Genomic DNA, 22,855 nt, shown 5'->3' with positions numbered 1-22,855 from the left:
AGTGCGTTTGCCCTCTAAGTGCAGTTTGTTTGGGCAGGTGTGAACACAGCAATCGCACTCTGGTGCACACCAAAACAACCGGACCGAGACCTTCTTGAAGACGTGGTCTCAGTTCGATTACAAAAGACCTCTGGAGCGACCTATATTTGTTTGTGGTGAGAGCATGTTCTGATCTGGATCTGAACCAACTGCAGTCACATGACACATTGTTTGGGTTAAACATGAGCATGTTACAGTCCTGGAGGATTATTAATGTGCACCTCCTCCTGTACTGCCTTAATATGCACATTCAGCACATCCAATGCATCAAAACATTGTTTTCTAGTTGGAGCTGCGCCTCGTTTTCAAACTGTATGGTTTGACTAAAATGAACAATGACAGCAATATAGTCCAAGATGAGCAGCGCTAAAATCAACCTGCGCAGTTGTCCCTCCATTGTGACATTAGAAAGTGTCACATTTATCTTGCAAGTGTACTCTTCTTCAACGTTTTGTTTACTTCCTGGATTTTTCCTGCATGGAAATTGTGACCAATCAAGAGCAGCTTTCTCGGCATTTGATCTGGTCTGCTTGTAAATGCTGCCGTGAGAACATGAACCAACTGCTTCACATCATTATGTTAGCATTGCCTGTCTGAGCATGTTAGTATGCTTACATTAGCATTTTCTTCAAAACACACCTGTGCCAAAGTGCAGCCTCACAGAACTGCTAACATGACTCTCAGGGCCTTATTTTTTAGTTGATGCAATGCTCCAACAGTTCGGCATGTTCCTGACCTTGAAATTGGCTTTGCTTGTCTTTGTGGTATCTTGGTGCACAGGTGGAGAAGAAGAAACACGTGGGAGGCTCATTCGAATGAAGCAGCACAAAGTGAGGTTGTTGGTATTTTAGTGGAAATTGTTTCTGGCACATGGTCACTCTGCTGTCAGTCTAGTGATTTAATCAACAAGAGCAAACTAAATATTTATAGCACATGCACAGCAGGAACAGAAACTTGCAAATGCATAATTTGAGAGCCAAGAAACACATTATGTTCTGTTAAGATATTATGCACATTAAGGACATATGATAAACTATGAACACACACTGCATGTGTATGTGTGTTATTCAGGCTTCTTCCCAGGCCTGCATTTGCTAGGTCCCATCGGACTAATCCTGTGGGAGAAGCTAGCCTAACGATTCACACACACACACACACACACACACACACACACACACACACACACAGTTCTGTGTTTCCTAAATGGGGATGAACCCTGGGTCTTTAGTCTTTCTGGGTCAAACACCATCAGGAGGGGGAGACCACCAACAGTCTCACTAGCAGCAGGTTCAATCAGTATCTGCTAACAAGTGTTGTATGTGTATCAAAGCCTAATATATCTTTTTCCTCTGTGCCATAGAGCTCCATTGTTGTTCAAGGCCTATTAAAATGTACCCCGGCTTGTAGAAAACTGCATTCACCTACTCTGCACCGTGGACATGGAACACTCTTCAAAAGGCTCTAAAACTAAAAAAAACTTGTATGCCTTTAATGGACAGGGCAGTGTGAAAGGGGGAAAGAGGGGATGACATGCAGCACGGGACCGCAGGCTGGAATCGAGCCTGTAGCAAGGAGCAAGCTGGAGCGAGGACAGTGCCTTTGTACATGGAGCGCCTGCTCTATCCACTAAGCCATTGACGCCCCTATTTCCTCTTGTTTGAGGAAATTACTGAACCTTTCTAAAAAATTAAAGTATATATTTAGGAGGCGTTTCGAAGATGTATGTCTTCAGTAGGAACCAATGTGCTTGCAGCTGAAAGTCACAGACTGGATAAGGAAGTCAGAAAGTACTGACATGGACTAACACATTCCTGATTTTGGTCCGTATTCGGGATTTGCTGACAGTATTTAGAATATAGAATATCACCAGCATTATCCTTTAAGTTACATCAAACCCATTCCCATTCTTAAGTCGTGAGATACCAATGCTTTGTCATGCCCATTGGTGTCTCATACAGTAGCAACGCATAGGGCACCCTTGTGACGCACAGCTGAAACACATTGTAACATGTGGTTAATGTTGTGAAATGGTCTCGGTTAGGTTAAGGCAACAAAAATACATGGGTAGGTTTAGAAAAAATATCATGTTACATGACATAACATGTCGTAAATATGTTGCATGACTCAGATCAGTGTGCAATGACCGTACGTAATTATCTAGTGTTACGTTTAAACAGTATTTTGGATTCACACAGGATAAGAAATGCGGTCTTCTTGGTGAAAGTCCGGTTTTGTTTGACCCATCCACCTCCCCTCTCTCAAACCCTATGTGGAATTTCTTGCTATTTATACTACATCAGATGCTCTCAGTGTCAAGTATTGCCGCAGATAGGTTTGTGTTAGAGTTTAAGCTGATGCCTCCCATTAAGACATTAAAGAGTGCTTTTGGTATTGATATCACACGATAAAGGAGATGACAAAGCAGCAGTATTTGATGCCCTGGAAATGAACAGGCTGTGACATCATATGTTGGTTTGAAATTTGCACCCTGACCTGGGTGTACTAGTACACAGTGTTCAAAATGAGAGAGATACGTGAGATATCAAACGATTTATTAAAAGATGAAACTGTGACTTGCAGACAGGTCATGCAGAAAGGTTATAGGATCGCAAAACGCGTGAGGATTCAGCATCTGGAGGTCATAGATATCCACTGCAGATTTCTTGAAATTTGGCAATTAAGCAGTCTGAGCAGTCACAATGTTAGCTATTACCGTGCAAATTAAAACAGTTATCAGACAGGCAGAAACTGCATGTAATGTCAGAATGTAGAAGATAGTGTATTTAAACTGTAAAACTGAAATAACACTGGTCATGTCCTTTTATGGCCTTTTAAGAGAGTCTCTTTCCTTTACAGCTCATAAACAGCTGAAGCTCGTCACCCACGGGAGGAAATGTGGAAGTGACACACTGACAACAGGAAAAAGAAATCCAGGAATTTGAGGAATTTTCTCTGACAAATGGATATGTCATCGCGGAGCTGCAGTAAATTTAGCCCTGTTTGTGTGAGTGTGTGTTTGTACATGTGTGGAATGCTGTTGACAGTGTTTTGTCATGTGTGACACAATGAGTGACATTGGGACCATTAAAAAGAAGAATACTCACTGACAAACAGCACCTGCTCTCTGCGTGTGTCAGACAATGCCAGAAAAACACCTGCTGCCTTTATGGCCAGTAAACACATCCTGTGGCCCCTCAGAGACACAAGCTCATGTTCCCTGTCTACTGTAAAAACACAAACAGGCTCAGGTTGAGTGCACATCAACAGAAAAGAAAGAGATTTTTAAGTGGAGAACAAAAGATGTAAGCACAAGAACAAATGCAGTACACACTGCTGTGTTATAGAAAGAGTTCTTGTTGACTGTTTGTTGTGTGTCATCCTCATCAGATACTTCATTACCTCGACTTGGTCCTCCAATTTCAATCCAACATTTCATTCTTTCAATCACGACCCAGAGTTCATGACAACAGGCAAGAGTTGGAACATCAATAGGTGAATCGCAGTGTTAATTTCGTTAACAAAAACTATGAGGAAAAATGTTGGTCAACAACCTTTTGTTCCCACGACAAAGACAAGACGTTGGCGAACTAAAGATCAATCTTTGACGATTAAAAACTGTGACGAAATGTGGATTTTGTTTTCACTGATGAGAAGGAGCTAACATGTCTCTTGATGGCCTTCTTCTTAGGTTGCCGCCATGACACACCGATCACCTTCTGATTACAAGTCCTTGCAGCCGCCTCCATAGCAGAGGCTTTGGACATGGCCCACTTGGATTCCACATCCCTTACCTCCCCATGGATGCATGTCATCATGTACAGGACAGGACTGCAATGGTTAAATGGCACCCAACTGGTGAAGTAAAAAACCAACTGTTCATCTCTATGATATGGACTACTAATATTTACATAGCATTAGTGGATGGAAACAATTACATCATGTTTCCTTTTGCAGACTTTCTGAAAATTCTGTTAAAATTGTTGTTACCTTTTGTTGGAAACTTGATTAATGACACTGTAAACATGCTTATCATAATGAGTGTGTACAGTTTTGCATTGTCACCATCTTAGTTTAAATTTGACATGGTTTTGCAGGCATTTAGTCATGAACCCAAGCATTGGACAAGCTCAAGTGTTGACCTGTTTGCTCTAAATAAGAAGCTCAAGAAATCTAAAGTTATTAGTTGATCCTGAAGTAAACATGAATGTCTGTACAAAATTTCATGAAAATCCTTCTAATATTTGTTGAGACAAATCTCTCCGTGTACTGAAACCAAGCAAAACACCCACATGTCTTTTACGATATGTCAGCTAGAAGAAAATGCAGGAAATTGTCAAAAGATTCAATTAGACTGGAAAGCTGTGGGCATAAACACAGATTTGATAAAAAGATGTGATGCTTTGCAGGCCCACTTGTGATTCAGGCTGAGAGGCAATGTATCCTCATACAACAGTTCTTATGATATCTTACAAAAAAAGCACATACAAAGTTTTGTATGATATCTAACAAATTAGGGCATCCTCACGTTATGTACTTAAAGTGAAGTTGTGTACCTAATGTAAAGTTACATAGGTTGGGTTAAGGCAAGTAAAATTCTGCATTTTAGATTTAGCCGAGCAAAGTAGGCTACGTTTAGGAAAGTAGAATTATGTTGGCTAAGTTTAGGCAAGTAAAGTTACATAGGTTAGGTTTGGGAAAAGAAACATGGTTGGGCATCATCACGTTATGTATGTAACATAAAGTTATGTAAGTTAGGTTTTGGCAAGTTAAGTTACGTAGGTTAGACTTAGAAGAGTAAAGTTACGTAGGCTAGGTTTAAGAAAAGAAACATGGTTGGGCGTCACCACGCTTTATACTTAAGCTAAAGTTATGTACTTAACACAAAGTTACAGAGGTTAGGTTTAGGCAAGTAAAGTTATGTAGGTTAGGTTAAGGAAAAGGAGCAGGGTTGGGTGTCATTACGTTACGTTTGTAACATGAAGTTATGTATTTAATGCAAAGTTATGTAGGCTTGGTTTAAGAAAAGATACATGGTTGGGCGTCACCACATTACATACTATACGTAAAGTTATGTACTTAACGCAAAGCCACATAGGTTAGGTTTAGGCAAGTAAAGTTATGTTTTAGGAAAGTAAAGTCACGAAGATTAGGTTCAGAAAAAGACACATGGTTGAGCGGCATCACGTTACGTACGTAAATTTAAGCACTTAACGTTATACGTAGATTTGGTTTAGGTAAGTAAAGTTGTGTTTTAGGAAAGAAAAGTGGCATAGGTTAGGTTTAGAAAATGACACATGGTTGGGTGTCATCACGTAACGTATCCACTTAACATAAAGTTGCGTAGGTTAGGTTTAAACATGGTGATGATGTATCTTAAAATAAGTCAAAGTTCACTTGGTTTCACACGAGACACAAACACCAGTCTCCTGGGGGAAAGTCCTGTGTTTATTTGATCCATCCCCCACCCCAACCTGCCTCCTTATGTGGACTTTCGCTCTTTATGCTACTGTCTTCGTTCCTCCCCGTCAGTGCATTGGTCATGCGATCACATCAGATTCCTGATTATGTGGGTTATACACGAATTCTGGTGCATTACTTTTGTAGGTACAGTATATGTACAAACAGTGCATGTAACAGTCTGTTAGAAGACACATTTAACCTCACTAACGTATAAAGCTTCAGTGTGTTATTGCTGCCGTGAGGTTGATCTTCAAAGCTTCAAATGTTGGACTTTTTTTAAACAATGATTAAATGTTAAAAACAGCTGCATTTATTGTTGGAACAGAGAAACCTCTGTGGATATTCCTAATAATAAACCACGACCTCAAACAATTACATTCCTATTTCTGTAAGACAATATCACAGTGACCTTGATAGGCTGTCATTTTATTTTTATACATTTTGTGTTGTTTTTCAGTTTGGGCAGCTGGAGAAACCCAGAGGAAAACAGGTGGGATGAGCTGAACAATTGTCAGACAGAGGACCATGAGTGACACCACAGTGAAAAATGAATCAGTAATGTTCCGTAGTGTCTTGAGTCACCAGGATAAATGAGCTGAATTGTTTTCAATGCAGCAAAACAAAAGTTTTCAAGGCTTTCTTTGAGTGTGCACATCAGGGATTTCTCAGCTATGGCTCCTTTCTATTTTGCCCTGTGGAACAATGGGAATCAGTATAAGAGGCTTGGCTCATACAATGTTATCATAGGAAATATCATAGGATACAGAGGCAGTGTCTCAATAAGACGTATTGGTGTTCCACTTCCCATGCACTTGAATGCACACACCAGTATAATTCTAGTAAAGCATTCTGTGGAGGTGAGTCATACACACCAACAACAATAGCACATTTCTCAGCTCCTTTGGTGCATGCAAATAAGAATCCGAGCTGTGACTGGGGACATTTATGTTGATTTCTTTTCAAAAGCAACGCTGATTGGCACAAAGCGGCCTGGCTCTTAGTCGCTTGATGTTTCATGTGTGAACTGGCTTTGAATTGAAACAGTGGCACTGAGCCGCTGCCAGTTGATCAGCGCAGCAACAATATGGCCATTCAGGGGCCAACATCAGCTGATTTTCTGACACATTTATTTCACCCTGCCACTAGGTGAAAAATCTAAAAACTTGACAGAACTTAACAAAATATGGCCAGTAAGGAATCTTGGTTGCACGGGAAACACTTTGGCATTTTTGACACCACACAGGAAATTGATTTGGGATTTCTGACGTAGTATAAGCTGTTGAGAAACAGAAATGAGTGCATTTAGAAATGTCATCGCCTCGCCAATTTTCAACATTTTACAACAGAGACTGTGCAGACATTCAGCCAAGAAAAGGTCATGAAAGGGCTCGTTGAAAACTGAGACATTTTAAAAACAGTCAACCACAGTTTGGCTGTTCTAAAGTAAAAAGCATTCAAAAACAAAAGTTCATGACATAGTTCTTGGATAATGACTGTTGCTCAACCACACAGAAATACACACTCCACATCCCTAAAGCTATCACCACTATAGGTATGTTGAATTCAGTGAGGAAAACTCATCGTACACTCCCAGCAAAGCATCTAAGATTGAATGCTGCCAATCATTTTAACACAGGATTACCTAAACACTAAAGTTGGGCTTTTAGACCTTCGTGGTTTCGGAGCCAAAGGGTCTGCAGTATAAACTATTTGTATCCAAATATCACATGATATTGGTTCAGACCAATTTAAGAACAAAGTTGTATTTTATAAATAGATTCAAACCTTTTTCCACTTTACATTGAGCCAGATTCTGTGTGACCGTAGCCTTGACATCAATTCAAAATGATTCTGCTGCCACCTACTGGTCATATATGATAAAGTGAAATTCTACCTGTATCCTGTACATCCTCATTTCAAGAACAGTATATGCAACACACCGATATTTCACATTTTAAAAGTTTAGCTAATGTGTCAACAGCATAAGCTGGAAATCCAGACACATTGAAATGATGTATATGCAATTATTAACCTGCAGCTATGGTAGTTGCCATCCATGCAGGATGAATACATTCAGCATTGCAAGAAGAAGGTCAACAGGATCATCAAAGACCTCAATCATCCCAACCACAAACTGCTCTGCCTGCTGCTTCCCGGTGGACAGTGGGACTACCACAGCATCAGGTCCCGCCCCACAGGCTCAGGGTCAGCTTCACCCCACAGGCCACAAGACGTGAACCTTTGAGCTATCAAGTTCATCACTATATGACACTTTATTTACACCCCATTAGTACCCATTATCTTCACAATACTTCTGCCAGCCTACCTGTTAATACACAAGGCAGTTGAAATACAGTACACATTCTCCTTTACAACATTTTTAGTTTACTTTTCATAATGTTTTTTTTACTCTTTTAACTTCTGTACTAGTTTGTGATTTATGTTTGTGTCTGTTAGCATGTTTTTCTTTTTTTTTTATCTAGATTTTTTTGGTAGCATTGTTGGAGGGAGCCGGATGACAAGAATTTCATTGCAGTTATTGTTCCACTGCAATCGTTGTGCATTCAACAAATAAAGACTTGACTGATTAAGCTGTATAACAGCAAGTTAAAGAGAACAGGTAACCCAGTGGTCTGGTTTGCACCTGTCCCAAGCGTTATTAACAGCCACGCGCAGACCCGGAAAAACATAGCCCCACGTTTTGGGATGAAGGTTTAACTGAGTCAAGCTCACACAGGAAAAACGATTACCACCGGAATTCAAGACTTTTGCCTTCAGAATAAAATGTAGGTATGCGATGTACGCTACAAATTATACATCTGTGCTGCAAAAATACAGCAAAAAGTCATTAATGTGACACTTCCATCGGCTATAAGTTTTAGAGTTTTTGTTTAGAGTTTTCCGAACTCAGGAATGAATAGTAATTCACAATGTGATATGATTTTTAGATTTTAATAACACCGGAAGCATATTTTCTATCGTCAAATGACTGCGTACACCGACTCAGTGTGTTTATTAATGTAAGCTACTGTGTGCTGTGAAAAGGACACAGTTAATTAAATTTTCGTTCAGCATAATGTCTAATTGTACGGTCTGTTTTCTTTATAATTGGTGCTACTTCAGCAGTGATTTTACGCACTCAACTATGAAGCTTTTATTTTGAAGGTTGATAACGGAAGTTGTTTGGTTCACTGAGGTTAACGGTACGCTAGTGAGGAGTTTCATGAGGTTCTTCGCAACGCGGATTCAGTAGCGTCTACGACAGACAGGTATTACTCTCATCAAACTCATAGTTATTTCGTTGACATGTTGTTTATGAAATTCCCTGAAAAGCAATATCCGGTGTCACGCTGGCTCGCGGCTCTTTAGCCCGGTTCATAACTTAAATTAAACGCTGTTAGCCGTGGTTAGCCTGTTAGCTAGTTAGCCGACTGGCCCAAGCGTGGATGTAAGTTAGCAAACGGTACACTTAAAACAGAGCCTATCTTTTATCTTAGGTTGTCCGTACTATAATGTCACGCTGCCTGCCCACTTTCTTCTGCCGACACGTTAGTTTTGCTATAAATTGAGAAAACTGTTGAAGTTTATGGTTTACTCCTCGTGTTAGGGGTATACATATAACTAAACACACCGACTTTAGACTTTAGACTTTTTTTATAGTCAGCAAACTAAGGATGACATGTTTTTCTGGTTGGACAGTGTATTATTACATTGAATGGGTCCTTATATATAATCTGAGAACTCTTCTATATCCCTTGGTTTATTTGTTAAGTTTGATAACAGAAAGACAGGGTGTCTGCAGGTCATTCACCTTATCCATCTTTTAATTTCATTTTGTCAAAACAGTCAAGCGTGGAAGTCCACATCTGATGTTACTAATCTTTAAACTTACCATTGAACCTAATACTGTCAATTTACACTGTACTTGCACTTAGCCCTTGGCAAAATGTAAGTTAGATTAACCCAACTTTCTATAATAACCATGATCCTAAATAAAAGCAAGCTCTGTAGATTACTACATTATACTACTTACTTATCATGTGATGCTTGAATAGGAAAAAGATGATTTGTGCAAAAAAATCAGTCCTAAGCTTGGCTACAATTTATCTTTAAAAAGCCTTATAAGCATTAAATGTACGTATCTAAATGTAAGTATCTAATACATGTAGACACCCCTCAAGACCATCATGGCAATTTAAGATGGAGTTTGTTCATTCACCCATGTTTATCCGCTTATCTGGGGCCGGGCAACAAGCTGAGGGATGCTTTCCAGCCCTTCCTTGGGGACCCTCCAGCATGTTCTGGGTCTACCTCAGGAACTCCCACCAGTGGGGCGTGCCTTGAACACCTCTAACGGGAGGCGCCCAGGAGGCATCACAATGAGATGCCCGAACCACCCCAACTGACCCCCTTTTTTGGGGGGCGTTTTTGCCTTTAATTGACAGGACAGCTAAGCGTGAAGGGGGAGAGAGAGGGAATGACATGCAGCAAAGGGCCACAAGCTGGAGTCGAACCCGGGCCGCTGCGGCAACAGCCTTGTATATGGGGCGCCTGCTCTATCCACAAAGCCACCGATGCCCCAACTGACCCCTTTTGATGTGAAGGAGCAGCAGCTCAACTCCAAGTTCCCTCAGGATGTCCAGGCTCCTTACTCTACCTCTAAGGCTGAGCCCAGCCACCCCACAGTGGAAACTCATTTCGGCCGCTTGTATCCGCGATCTCATTCTTACGGTCACTACCCAAAGTTCATGATCAGTGAGGGTTGGGATGTTGATGGACCAGTAAATCAAAAGCTTCGCCTTCCAGCTTAGCTCTCTCTTTCTGCATCACTGCAGACGCTGCATCAAACCGCCTATCCATCTCATGCTCCATTTTACCCTCACTTGTGAACAAGACCCTGAGATACTTGACCTCCTTCGCTTGAGGCAGTAACTCTCTCCCAACCCAGAGGAGGCAGTCCAACATTTTTTGGCAGAGAACCATGGCCTCAGATTTGGAGGTGCTGACTCTCATCTGAGGCAATGGCTCTCTGCCAGAAAACAGTGGATTGACCCCTCTGGGTTGGGAGAGAGTTTGCAAGTTTGAATATAATTTAATAGCACTAACGCCTCAGGCAGAGTGAAAGAGAGTGAGCCTGATAACAAACTGACAAAAAAAGAAATAGATGATGTCATAAGATGAAAAATAGAAGTGTGTTTTGTTGATCCTTTACTTCCATGTGTTACCTACAGACATGCCTTCAAAGATTTAAAATGTTTGTACATTTCAGATGGCTGAAAAATCATCAGAGGACGATGGACAGACGTTACCAGCGCACAAGGAGGAGGAAGAGGAGATGGAGGTCACCATGACAACACAACTAGAAAACCTTGTCGTAAACCCTGCCAATGCAGACACATCATTAAATACACACACACATCCAGAGGAAACAGGAGATGTGCAAACAGACTCAACAGTAGCCACGCTTTCTTTAGACATTGTGTGCAAGACAGAAGACTGTGATGACGATGAGTCAGAGGATTCAGACAGGTATTCACACACACTAACACACAACAATTTGACAAAGGGCTTGTTAGTGATGTTTTTAGACTGAACATGCTGGTTATCAGTCTAGTGGCACCAATAGTCTTCTTTGTATTCAGCGTCAGAAATTTATAAGCAGGAAGCAGTACAAGACTGGAAACAAATGACTGACTCTGGTTCTCCTCTCCTCTCCTCTCCTCTCCTCAGTGACAGCTCTTCTTCCTCCTCCTCCTCTTCCTCTTCTTCCTCATCCTCCTCTTCTCCCTCTGCCCCAATTCTTGAAGATGATGACGATGACGAGGGTTTCAGCCAACCAGCCCCCATCAAAACCAGAGATGAAGTCCTACTCGAGGTCAGTCTGTGACTCTATGTTTGAAGAGCTAAATGGAGGGCTTTCACTATGTTCCTGTTTTCCCTTCATGTTGAAAAGGACGGGAGAATCAAGGATGAACTGATAAAAATTTGGCAGTTAAAGGTCACTGTGTCCTCACAAAACATATTTCACTCAAACGTCAACAGAATAAAATGATATCAAGTGATCACATTTCATTTTAAAATGGTCAGAGGTTAATTTTGTTTTGACAATATAATGTTCTGCAAAAACACTTTTCTGGCAGCTCTTTATGGTGATTGTATAGATGACCTCTTTGCAGAAAATATCCATAATTGAGGCATTGTCTACTGTCATGGCTACATATGAGTCTGGACAGACGTGGATGTAAACTGTAACTTGACTGGTTGGCGGAGGCATACAGCTGAGAAGTGGTCATTCTCGTCTCTGAATGAAACAGCATTACATACTGTAGTTGTTGATGAAACTGTGTGATCTAACAGATAGTATTTGTACAAGATTGCCTGGAAGTGAATCCTGGGTTGTAGTAAGCATTATTTTGAAGCTGTGAGCTGTCAGTGGAAATGGATGCAATCACAAATGAGAAGTGAGAGCAGTTTTCACTTTCTGTAGAACTGACACTGAAAATCATCGGTCTTAGCTTTTCAGTTAAAAGTAGAACCCAAAACAGATCTTGCAGGTTTTTGTAAGGATTGGCACTCAGAGACACCTGTTCTTGCTTGGGTCATTGCATCAGTTTGCAAGGAGTCCCATTGACTTGCTGTCTGGAAACCCCACACTCTCAGCTATGAGCAAATTAACAGAAAGAAGTCCTACTGCAGTGTAGTAGATACTTTCCTTTTTCACACACTGTCATGTTCAGTTCTCATTTGTAAGTTCTGAACAGTCACCACAAGCTGCCGTAGAGTGCAGAAGGATCTTACTGGACATTTTACCAGATAGTTATTTGCTTGTGTTCCTGTTATGTTCTAAACTCTACGATCAAATTGATGTACTTTTATACAATCAGACCAGAAGCTGACATTGTGTTTGTGTGCAGGAGCTGCCAGCAGTGGAGGAGGTGTGTGCGTCGTTACCAGAGGATACAGAACTGCAGCCTGTTGGAACAGTCTCCAGTATTATACAGCAGCTTGGTAAATATGCACACACACACTTATGCTGAGGTCACGCTGTAGCGTTTTTGTCTGATTGCTAAAGAACTGGAAACACTCAGCTCGTCTTAGGTAATGAATTATATAAGTGCGACTTTTAATGTGTATTTCTCTGCTCTGTCTTTAACCACACCTTCTTTGTCTGCAGTTATCATCCAGTCTCTGAAAGACACGCCCCCTCTGACTGATGACAGTGTCATCTTTACCTCTGACAGGGTGGCTATTGGCAAGGTGGGTGGACCAGCAGGGGCTGTCTATATGAATATCTTTACCTCTGTCTACTTAGCTTTCCTGCAAGTGTTAACATTTATTTGTTTGTTTGCATTCTATTAGTTCTGTAATGTTCTGTTGTTCATGTGTTCCAGGTGTTTGAGGTGTTTGGTCCAGTGTCCAGTCCGCTGTATATTTTGCGTTTTAACTCTGCAGAGCAGATAGGCAGCAGAGGGCTGACGGAGGGTGTGACTGTTTATTACGCACCGACCATCAAAGAGTACACACGCTTCATCCTGACACAGCAGCTCAAACTGTAAGTACACACAGGCGTATATATATTTCATTCAGCACATTGAAGTTACACAAATAGAATGATAACTTATTTAGGTCATTGGGAAATAATCACTTTTGATCAGGGCTTTACAGTGCAAGTATTTCGCATACATTTACAACAAAAAAATCATTTGTAAGCACAGTGTGTGAGTAAATGATAATACCTACTGTAATCATTCTTCCCCTGCTGCCATTCGTTCTAATATTACAAGTCCCGCAATTCCAAAAGATGCAATGCACCAATCACAAAAGAGTTTTCTGGGATGATGCAGCCGGTGTCAAGTGAGAAAAAGGTTTTGGTTGAAAGGGTACAAGTTAATGTTAAACATGCAGACATCACTATCTAGCAATTTAGACATTATGAGGTTTGGACCTTTGCTGCAAGGAAACTTCAGTAACTGGACATTTCTAAATTTTATTGAATACCCCTGGTCTAGATACTAGAATGTGAACATTTACTGTGCGTCTAAATTTCTTTGTGTAGGCCTACATTTTTTCATTAAGAAGCACATGTACTCCTCTGGGGAATAAGTCAGCGTAGAGCCCTGTTGATACAATGACGTGAAGTTTGCTTCTGACCAAACCAAACTACTGTGTTAAAGTGAAAATGCTTTTCCTGTAGGTTCAAGGGATCGGATGCATCCTGGAAGAACGACCAAGAACCACCAGAGGAGGTAAGCACATAGACAGGAATGTGTTCGAGCAGGACGGAGGATGTTTGAACAGAACTGTGCAGTCAAATGAAGCTGCAACTGTTGGTGCCCTCTACTGTGTCTATATCTCATGGAAACAAGTGCAAAGATCCATTTTCTTTTTTGCAGCAAAGGCTTTTACTTATATCAGCATCACAACATTGAATTATTTACACAAGCATCATTTGGCCAACAGAAACACTGCTGTTCCTCCAGTAGGCTTTGGTGGTATCTGATTGTTCACACCTTCCTGAAATTTCCCCAGGGTAAACAGTATATGACCATAATAGTTTGCAGTTTAGAGAAGCAGGCAGGAGTCCGACACGGAAGCACAGAGTCACCAACTAAAGCCACCTATTTTAGCCTCCTGAAAAACATCAATATCAGTCTAAGTGTGTGGTATATTTAGAATATTTTCACTGCTTTACTTTTCCATCAGACAGTGATTTCAGATGAAGAGCTGAACTGCATAGCTCTCCCCAAAGCCAGACTCTGTTGAGAAAAGCAGTGATTTAACATTGCTGAACGCAGGAGCTGCTGGTCTCAGTCAGTTATTTTGTTTGTGTTACTGTGGGACTTTGATGTTAAAAACGGTTTGGTTTGGATTAACCAGAGTCACACAGTAACACAAACTAACTAAATGATCAAGGCAGCCGCAGACAAGCAGCTCCTGTGTTCAGTGAGCCAAACTTACTGTTTATGCTAAAGCGGTAAAAATACCCTGAGTGTGGCATCCACTTTAACTGTTGTAGATTTATTTAGGGTGGCTGAAAAACACTTTGCTGCTGCCTCCCTCCACAGCAGTACATTGCTCAGCTTCCGTGTCGCCAATTCTGCTGCCTCTTCATCAAAGGGCAACCAACATCTACTGTATGTAATACACTGACTGTTGATAATATCTCATGCAACCTGATTTCAAAATCAGAACTATCCCTCTAAAATGAGTAAATCGAAAGAAAGCAATGGTTGTAGCCAAAATATTTAAGACCCATCTGACTTTGGGAACTTAATATATATTTTCCACTACGCTCAAAAAGATTGGTGTGTTTGCTTTATTATGAAATAGTTGCGCTCACTCTGTCTCTTCTCTCCCCAGGCTTTGGATTATAGTGATGATGAGAAAGAACAGGAAGCGAAGAAGAAAGTGAAAAACTCCAGAAAGAAGAAGGACAATAACAGTGCAGGTATTTGCACACACATACAGGAAGTGTATTCTGTAGGTCAGACTGAAGACTGTAATTGACGTGATAATAGTTGAAAGTAATAAACCTTCCTACTTCCTTTTCTTACTTTATTCATGTGTTTGTTTCCCTCCAGATAATCCTGCCCACGTTACCCAGAACCCCTTGCACCAGCAGCGTAATGTCAGGGGTTTCCCACCAAGACACGCAGGACATCCACCCAGGCACCAGAACCCCAGGAATAAACACCCACCTTTCAGCCACGCAGCCACTCCACACAGACACGCACACCCACCGCCTGGACACACACATGTCCCTCCCATGTACCTCCCCCCTCCCTGCCCTTACCCTCCACCTCCTCACCTTTTCCCCCCACCCAACTTCCCTCTGTATCCCCCTCCTCCTCCCTCATACTTCAATCCGTCTTTCTCCTCTCATCTCTGGCCGCCAAACTCTGTCCCCTTCTCTGACCTCCCTCCTCCGCCTCCCCCACCACCGCCCCCACCTCCTCCTCAGTGATGGCCTCTGTATATGAACACACGAACCAGAGTTCCTGCTGGTGAGTTGATCTTTTGGTTTATTCTCGTTAGAGGACTGTGTCATGTGTTTGTAGGCTGTCAGACGGGACAGCTGGGCAAATCGTCCGTGTGTATCAATCACTGGCTCTGCTTGTTAGCAGTGCTCATTAGGCTGTACAGTCACTGATTATAAAGTAAAACATTTACCTAATATAGCTGGTGGAGCCCAGTGATGTGCTGTGACCAACCACATATTCTGCCACTGCAGGGTTTTTGAGTTTTAAATTTTATTTTATTTTTCCTACAGCTGCAGACATTTGTTTACCATCCGAGGGAAAGTATCCCCTGATCAAGATGGTATTTTTATTTTTCATATTCCAATTAAATGTGACCATGTTCTTCATCAAATGTCACTTACGCACTGAAACACCAGAGAAGTGTCAGGCTGCCATTTATTGTGAAGTGAAACACAATGAACCCGGTGAAGAGAGAATCAAAAAATGGTGAATATTCTTCATAAATTAAAGTTCTTGGGGACCACATTTAACAACAGCAAAAATCCAAGTCTCATTTACCCAGTCGTATGCTCAGCTCTGCACAAACCTGCATTTTCTCTGAAACACTTTGGTCTATGAGTAGCATACCTGACCACATACATGCATATGAGCTCTGCTTTAGCAGATGCGCATGCTCAGGCGCGCTACTCGGCCGCGTGAAGGACAGGAAGTGTTTTAAGTCGTATACACACAATATTATCACACATTAAAAGCAGTTCTGAAAAAGTGAGTTTTGATTAGTGATTTTTGAAAAGTGTTCTACTGATCCTAGTCTCATTTGTAAGTTTTGGTTGCCTTCATAAAGTCTGCAAAAAAATGGAAATGTATGTGATGGTTTTATGATCTGAAAAATTCAACTATGGAAAAGAACTGTTGTTCAGTTGCAGCTCCATGTGTTGTCGACCTACAAGAACGTCATGTGCTTTGGCATTTGTTAAAAATAATCAGCTGATGCGTCCTGTTAGGATGTGAAAGTCACCGTCACTTGTACGTGATACTGTATATGTACTGTATTTTTTACCAGAACGCTTTGTAAATGTCAATATTTTCCCCGTTTGATGAGCTGTGTCAATGGGAAATAAACGTCTTTGTGTAAGACTGACGTCAGTAGTCGGAGCCACGTTTCTCTTGTCCAACATGTTTCTGTCACGCTGTTGTGTAAAGCTGCTGTTGTGTTCCCTCGCTTCCACAACCTTTGCTCAACAGGACATTTCTACACACACACACACACACACACAGCGAAAAGACAAAACAAAACAGTGAATATTAAGTTGCTTTGCTGAAACTTGATTTAATTTTCCTGTCCCACCTGAGATTATATGTTATCCTCGGGTTTATATTAAAATGCTGAAGCATGAGGCGAGAACTGATTGGCAGTCAGGAAACCTAGAGTGACATCATGATTTGATTTGATTTGATTTGATTTGATTTGATTTGATTTGATTGGCTCATCATGAAATCATTCAAACGGAAAAATACTGAGTTTGAAGTTTAGGTTAATTTTAGGGTGAGGCTTAGAATTGCATTGAAATTGTGTCATTTGAGTTTTAAATTTGCAAACATAAAATGCAGATAATACTATTGTGTATAAACCTATATTAAGATTCTTCAATTACCAAACCCTCACCCTGACATAAAGTACAATAGTTCTATAATTGTGTGCATCACTGTAGTAACTGTGCAATAATTAAAATGGCACAATACTCTGAAGTGATTATTCAATTGTGCAATGTTCTTTTTAGTATCCTAATGTATTCTCACTTAAACTATAATGTATATTTAACACAGAGTAGTGTTGAACATTGGGGCATAAAGCACATATATTTTTACATCTTATTTTCGTACTTCTTATTTCTACTGTGTTATAATTCTCTATAATATTGTGGAAAATCTTCCCGCTGTTTAAGTTAGCAGTGATACAGGTGGAGTTTTTACTGTGGAACACAGACTGATGATTCAATCAAGTGCTTCTTCTTTGAACAGGCCTGGAGAGAATATTCTTTGACTAACAAAGGAGCGTTCACTATTTTTTTAGTATAGCAGAGTGCTTTCAACAAACAAGTCTTCCATCATGTCAACTCTTGCATTTCCTCATGTATCTTTTGGTCAAGAATTGGTTTTACACACCAACAAGTGATAGTTGAACCCAGAAATAAGGTTATGAAATCAAAACACAGAATGACACGTCAGTTATCGTGTCTTACAAATATCTTTGCTAACTGCTGGAAGACACTACATACACACTAATACAAATGATTATTTAAAATGTGACAGCTGTTAAATCTGACAGTAGCATACATCTAGTTTTAATCTTTCCGTTCTTGTTTCCTGACGTACACTTCTCATTTTCTTACAAAGCAAACATCTCATATTTTCAGCAACAGGTGCGGTTAAGTGCTTAGTCATTCTGACTATGATCTCCTTCATCATTTACTACTCTTCATCAACATTTTCTACAATATACGTCAAAGCGACTGTAACAGATAACAGTTTGCTACCTGGGGATTAATAAAGTAAAATTGATTCTGATTCTGAACAAACATTTTGTCAAGAAGAATGAAATCAGAATATTTGTACACTGATTTTCTCTGAAAAATGCCACTTTTTAACAATAAATATATAAAATAAATAATTTAAATGTTCTTATGAATGTGTTTAAATAGCCAGAGTATCAACAAGTCCATATTGCCTATGTAGGAAACATTTGATGGGACAATACTTCCTCTACACAAGACAGGAAGAACTGTGACTGACAGGAAAAGGTGTAAGTGTTAAAAGTGCTGCACAACAGCAGACAGAAAACACTTTGTCACTGCAGCTGCTTCAAAATGGCTGCATTCTTTAAATCTAATGAGGCAAGTGTCAGCTTTGAAGTTGGTGAGTATCAGCAATTCCCCAAACCTGAACCTGAGGATGCTGCTAAAGAGAAGACCCCAAAACCAAGTAAGTAATCCAGAATGTGAGGTTATTTAAGTTTAAAATGTGTCTCTTAACACAGTAGTAGTATCAACATTATGATTATTAAGCAGGTTAAAATAGTTTATGTAGTCTGTGGTTAACGGGGCCTGTGTGTTTGTGCTGTACAGAGCTAAAACATTTCAGCGTGGTTCTCCTGAGCTTTGCCCTGCTGTGTGTTCTGCAAGGGGTTCTCAACATCGCTCTGAGACTTGCTCTGACTGAACCCACTGCTGAAGGTAAACAGACACCTGACTCTGTGGCTGTGTGCAGCTTTCAGCTCATTTTGCTTTTAATGCCTCTTAACTGTTCTCTTTTGGTTTCCTATCTGCAGGTCCTTTAAAAGTATTAAAATGTCTCGTTTGATTTTACAAATATTTGACCTAAAAAGTCATTTAATAGTCTTAATTTAAATTTGCAAGGTCTTCATTGCATTTAACATTTTATCTTATTTCCTCTTTTGATTTATTTTTCTCAAATGAGTCAAAGTGAAAGTCCACATTTCTGATATTACAAATCTTTAAATCTACCAATGTACCTACTGTCTTTTCACTTTATATTTGCACATACATGTTGGCCAAATGTAGATTAACCTAACTCTCTGTAATAACCATATTCCTATATAACATCTACCTCTGCACGGGACCATATATGTATATATGTATATATATATATATATATATATATATGTATGTATGTAGTGAACGTAGTGGGGCATTTAGTAGATAAATTATTAATTCATAAAAAATAGCAGACGTTTTATCCCCTCATGAAAACTTCTCTCAGAAATCTGAGATCATAATTCTCTTTTTTCATAATTAACAAGATTACTATTTTGTTTATTCAGGAAAACAAGCTGAATTTTTGTCCATGAAAACTGAAATGACCACTTTAGAATGAAAATACAGACAGTACTTACTCACCCTCATGCAGACAAGAAGTCCAGTGTAGTTTTTTTTTTTAATCAACAAAACTCGTTCGGGGTATCGGAGGATAACAGCTAGCCGGATTTTTCCATACACTTGAAGTGCACTGAACCCACATTTTGAAAATGTAATAAAACTCTGCTAATGCATTTCAAAAACGTCAGAGCGGCTCGTCCATCGTAATCCAAGTGCCCTGAAGCCACGGCATGCAAAATTGACTTGAAAAGATGTAATTTACTCCACTTTTATAGCATCATTTCTCACCGTGGTCAGTTAGTCTGCAGGTGTGCTGTGTTTACACGGCAACTCGTGCGAGACTCCTTGACTGAAAGACAAAACATTATTTTTTCCATAGATACCTTTTTCTCAGAATTCTTTGATACTGTAAAAATCTTGTTAATTCAGATAATTTTGTCCATGAAGACTTTCCTCATAATTCTTAGATAATTATCTTGAAAAACAGAGCAGATTTTTCTTCTTACATAAATGCATTATGTTTCTGTACTTCTGCAGTATATCACACAATTGTCTATTGACAAGACAACGTTCCATGTGAAGCACTCAACACTCAAAGGGCCAGTTTCTAAAATCACAAAAAATCCCTATTTACCTGTAGAGGTATGTTGCCATGAATATAGCTTTGTTTTGTCCACTCAGCTTTTGAAATGTCTGCCAATATAAATCATGGTCAAGGGAATTTAATTTGTGTTGCAGAATTGAGATATCACATTTTTAAATATATTCATGTCTTTCTTGAAATAGTGTAAAAAGTAAAATGTTTTCCTCGTAGGTTAACAGACCTTTTAAAGGTTTAAGTCCGACATAGATTTCTCCTACAGTCACCTCACTATCCTCTGCAGCTTTGTGGCTTGTTGTGTTTTGCAGCATCCTGTTCTCTGTTGCATCATGAGATTGTTCTGTTCAATATGTTCCCTGTTGTGACATGTGATGTTGGGACACGCTGTCTGTGTTGTTGCTGTGTTGAGGTGAGACAGAGGAAGAGTTCTGTCCAGAGGGCTGGCTGATGTTCGGCTCCAGTTGTTACTACATTTCCTCACAGAGGGGGAGGAGCTGGGACAACAGCCGGCAGGACTGCATGCAGAGAGGCGCTGACCTGGTCATCATCAACAGCAGGCAGGAACAGGTACCTTCATATTCCCGTACACCACTGCGTGTTTCCAGCGTCCTTATTTGCTTCCTCTTGATTTGAGAAACCATCTAAAGTGTTTATTTTAAATAAATAGCCTGAGAGAATATCTCATTATTAAACTGTACAAACACTCTGTGGAAAACAGAATCTCAGATATCTCTGTAAACAGTGTGTGATGCTGTAGTTCCCTGTGTGTTTTGAGCCTGCTGATTAAGTGAATGTTGGTTTATGACAGGCCTTCCTCACTGGATTCACTGCAGCAGCGTGGGTTGGTATGACTGACAGGGAGAAGGAAGGGACTTGGATCTGGGTGGATGGAACACCAGTGGACAAAGACGGGTGAGATACTGATAAAGATATGGGTAACTAATAGAGCTGGGAATCACCAGAGGATCACGAAACGATATTATCACGATACTTTAGTCACAATAAAATATTAGGCATTGTTGAATGGTGGCATTATTACGATAAATGATGATCATTAACTCTACAGTTTTCAGTGGTGGATAGGATACTGTAGCTGTGCAAAATACTGTCTGTTGCCATGGCAAGTAACTGATTTAATGGAGAAACAGAGAAAGGTAGGAAAACACAGCCCAGTGGCAAGAAGAAAATGTTTGCATTGTACGTTTCTGCAAACCAGGAATATGTTATTGGGGATGGTGGATGGTGTGTCACTTAGACGAGATGCCCACCAAGCTGCAGGCCACTGTTCGATATCAGCAGAACCAGTTATTTTTTAGTGAGTCATTGTTGCGTTTCCAGCAGATTTTTAGGCACCAAACAGGTGTTTGTAGCATTCCTTCACTGTTTTTCCACCTCTGGATAGCGCCACGAAAAGCAGTTGCTTTTTACCAAGACATCGCAGCTTCTCCAGCAGCAGTTTTGCCCCCTCTACGGGGTATTTTAAGCATTTAAAACATATTCTTTATGTAATAATCAAGTAGGTTTTTTTTCATGTCCAAATCTAATAATGTAATGTATCTGTGGTTTGCAGAAAAGTAAAATGCCAAAAAAAAAATTCTGGAGGGGGGGGATTGGGTTTGTTTTTGGAGCTTGATCCAAACAAGGTTTTAAACGTTTTCAGTGCTTTTGACCTTTGCTTTTATTAATCTGTGTCTCTCAAGGCCCTCGACTTTGTTATCAACCGATTGGTCGGTTGATTGCTTGAGCTTGGTGTTTTGTTGCCAGGATAGTGCCAAAAAAGCGGTTGTGTTTTTTGCAGAAACATTGCTGCTTATCAAGCGGTGATTTCAAGCGTAGCAGCAGTTTAAAAGTGTGATTTTGCTGACCTCCAGTTGTTTATCTTCTCATCTTTGCTGCATTAGATGAAGTGTAGGGGAGACTGGGGATGGTTGTAACATGGGTTAGTTGTAACACACACACACACACACACACACCAATTATGTAAGTGTTAAATACAAAGTTTTCAGTATCTGAAGTTCTTGTCATACCCTCTTTTCATAATTTTACATTTCACTCCATGGTCCATTACAACTAACCCAGACTATGGGGTAGATTGTAACATTTCACTCCTTGTGTTTGAGACTAAACCATGGATTTTCTGTTTGTGTTGCAGAGACAGCAACTACACCATTTAATAGCTGACACATGTAACTAGTTTGTATCACATTTTTAATGCACTGGCTTAAAAGAGACCCGAGTTACAGACAGAAATGTCAAAAATGTTACAACCATCCCCGGTCTCCCCTACTACAGGGTGTGTCTGTGCACTGTGACATCACTTTCCACACCCTTCAATAATACTGGGTTTGGTCCAAGATGCAGCACACTTTCAACCAAAATGATCAAAAACACTATGTACAGAAAAAGAACAGTAACTATAATTAACATTACGCGCAAAGCTGTCCCTGGTGGGGAAAAAAGCTAGTGTTAAGGTTGTGTCATGTGTTCCGTCCATCTGTCTGTAGGTTAAATTGGGCCCCTGGGCAGCCTGATGGTGCGTTTGGAGGAGAAGACTGTGGTGACATTCGCACAATGACGGATTTCATTGGCTTAAACGACTTCAACTGTAGTGCCAGAAACCAGTGGATCTGTGAGACAATGTAATGGTAGCTTAAACTGTATGGATGTGTGTGCTGCTCGCCTTCTTTCGCTGTAACTAGTTCTGTTTGTGTTTGTAGTTGATGTAAAAATAAAACATAACCACAGAGTGATCAGCAGGAGTGCTTTGTTGAGCGACAAGGTGATGTCACTAACTAAGGGAATTAAAGTTGTGTCCGTGGCTAGAGGATTTAACTGACACACTCAATTTGGGAAGGATAAGATGTGCCATGGAAAATCCA

The 22,855-nt window shown here is 40.3% G+C and overlaps 2 protein-coding genes across 2 annotated transcripts; both read left to right on the top strand.

Annotated features, from left to right (window-relative positions):
- The first annotated feature begins 8,680 nt into the window (after positions 1 to 8,680).
- Positions 8,681 to 16,646, top strand: LOC126390850 (H/ACA ribonucleoprotein complex non-core subunit NAF1-like). The gene is made up of 9 exons (XM_050045334.1): positions 8,681 to 8,768; positions 10,769 to 11,028; positions 11,230 to 11,374; positions 12,414 to 12,507; positions 12,674 to 12,756; positions 12,891 to 13,051; positions 13,694 to 13,745; positions 14,860 to 14,947; positions 15,081 to 16,646. The coding sequence occupies exons 2-9, from the start codon at positions 10,769 to 10,771 to the stop codon at positions 15,461 to 15,463; spliced, it is 1,266 nt and encodes a 421-aa protein (XP_049901291.1). The 5' UTR covers positions 8,681 to 8,768; the 3' UTR covers positions 15,464 to 16,646.
- Positions 16,647 to 18,323: 1,677 nt separating this feature from the next.
- Positions 18,324 to 22,726, top strand: LOC126389748 (CD209 antigen-like protein E). Its single transcript, XM_050043586.1, has 5 exons — positions 18,324 to 18,461; positions 18,605 to 18,712; positions 20,386 to 20,543; positions 20,785 to 20,888; positions 22,481 to 22,726. Exons 1-5 carry the CDS (start codon positions 18,347 to 18,349, stop codon positions 22,617 to 22,619), a joined length of 624 nt encoding a protein of 207 aa, XP_049899543.1. The 5' UTR covers positions 18,324 to 18,346; the 3' UTR covers positions 22,620 to 22,726.
- Positions 22,727 to 22,855: the final 129 nt, after the last annotated feature.

Source organism: Epinephelus moara, chromosome 5 (assembly GCF_006386435.1).
Source record: "Epinephelus moara isolate mb chromosome 5, YSFRI_EMoa_1.0, whole genome shotgun sequence".
NCBI lineage: Eukaryota > Metazoa > Chordata > Actinopteri > Perciformes > Serranidae > Epinephelus > Epinephelus moara.
This window is presented reverse-complemented; position numbering and strand designations above follow the sequence as displayed.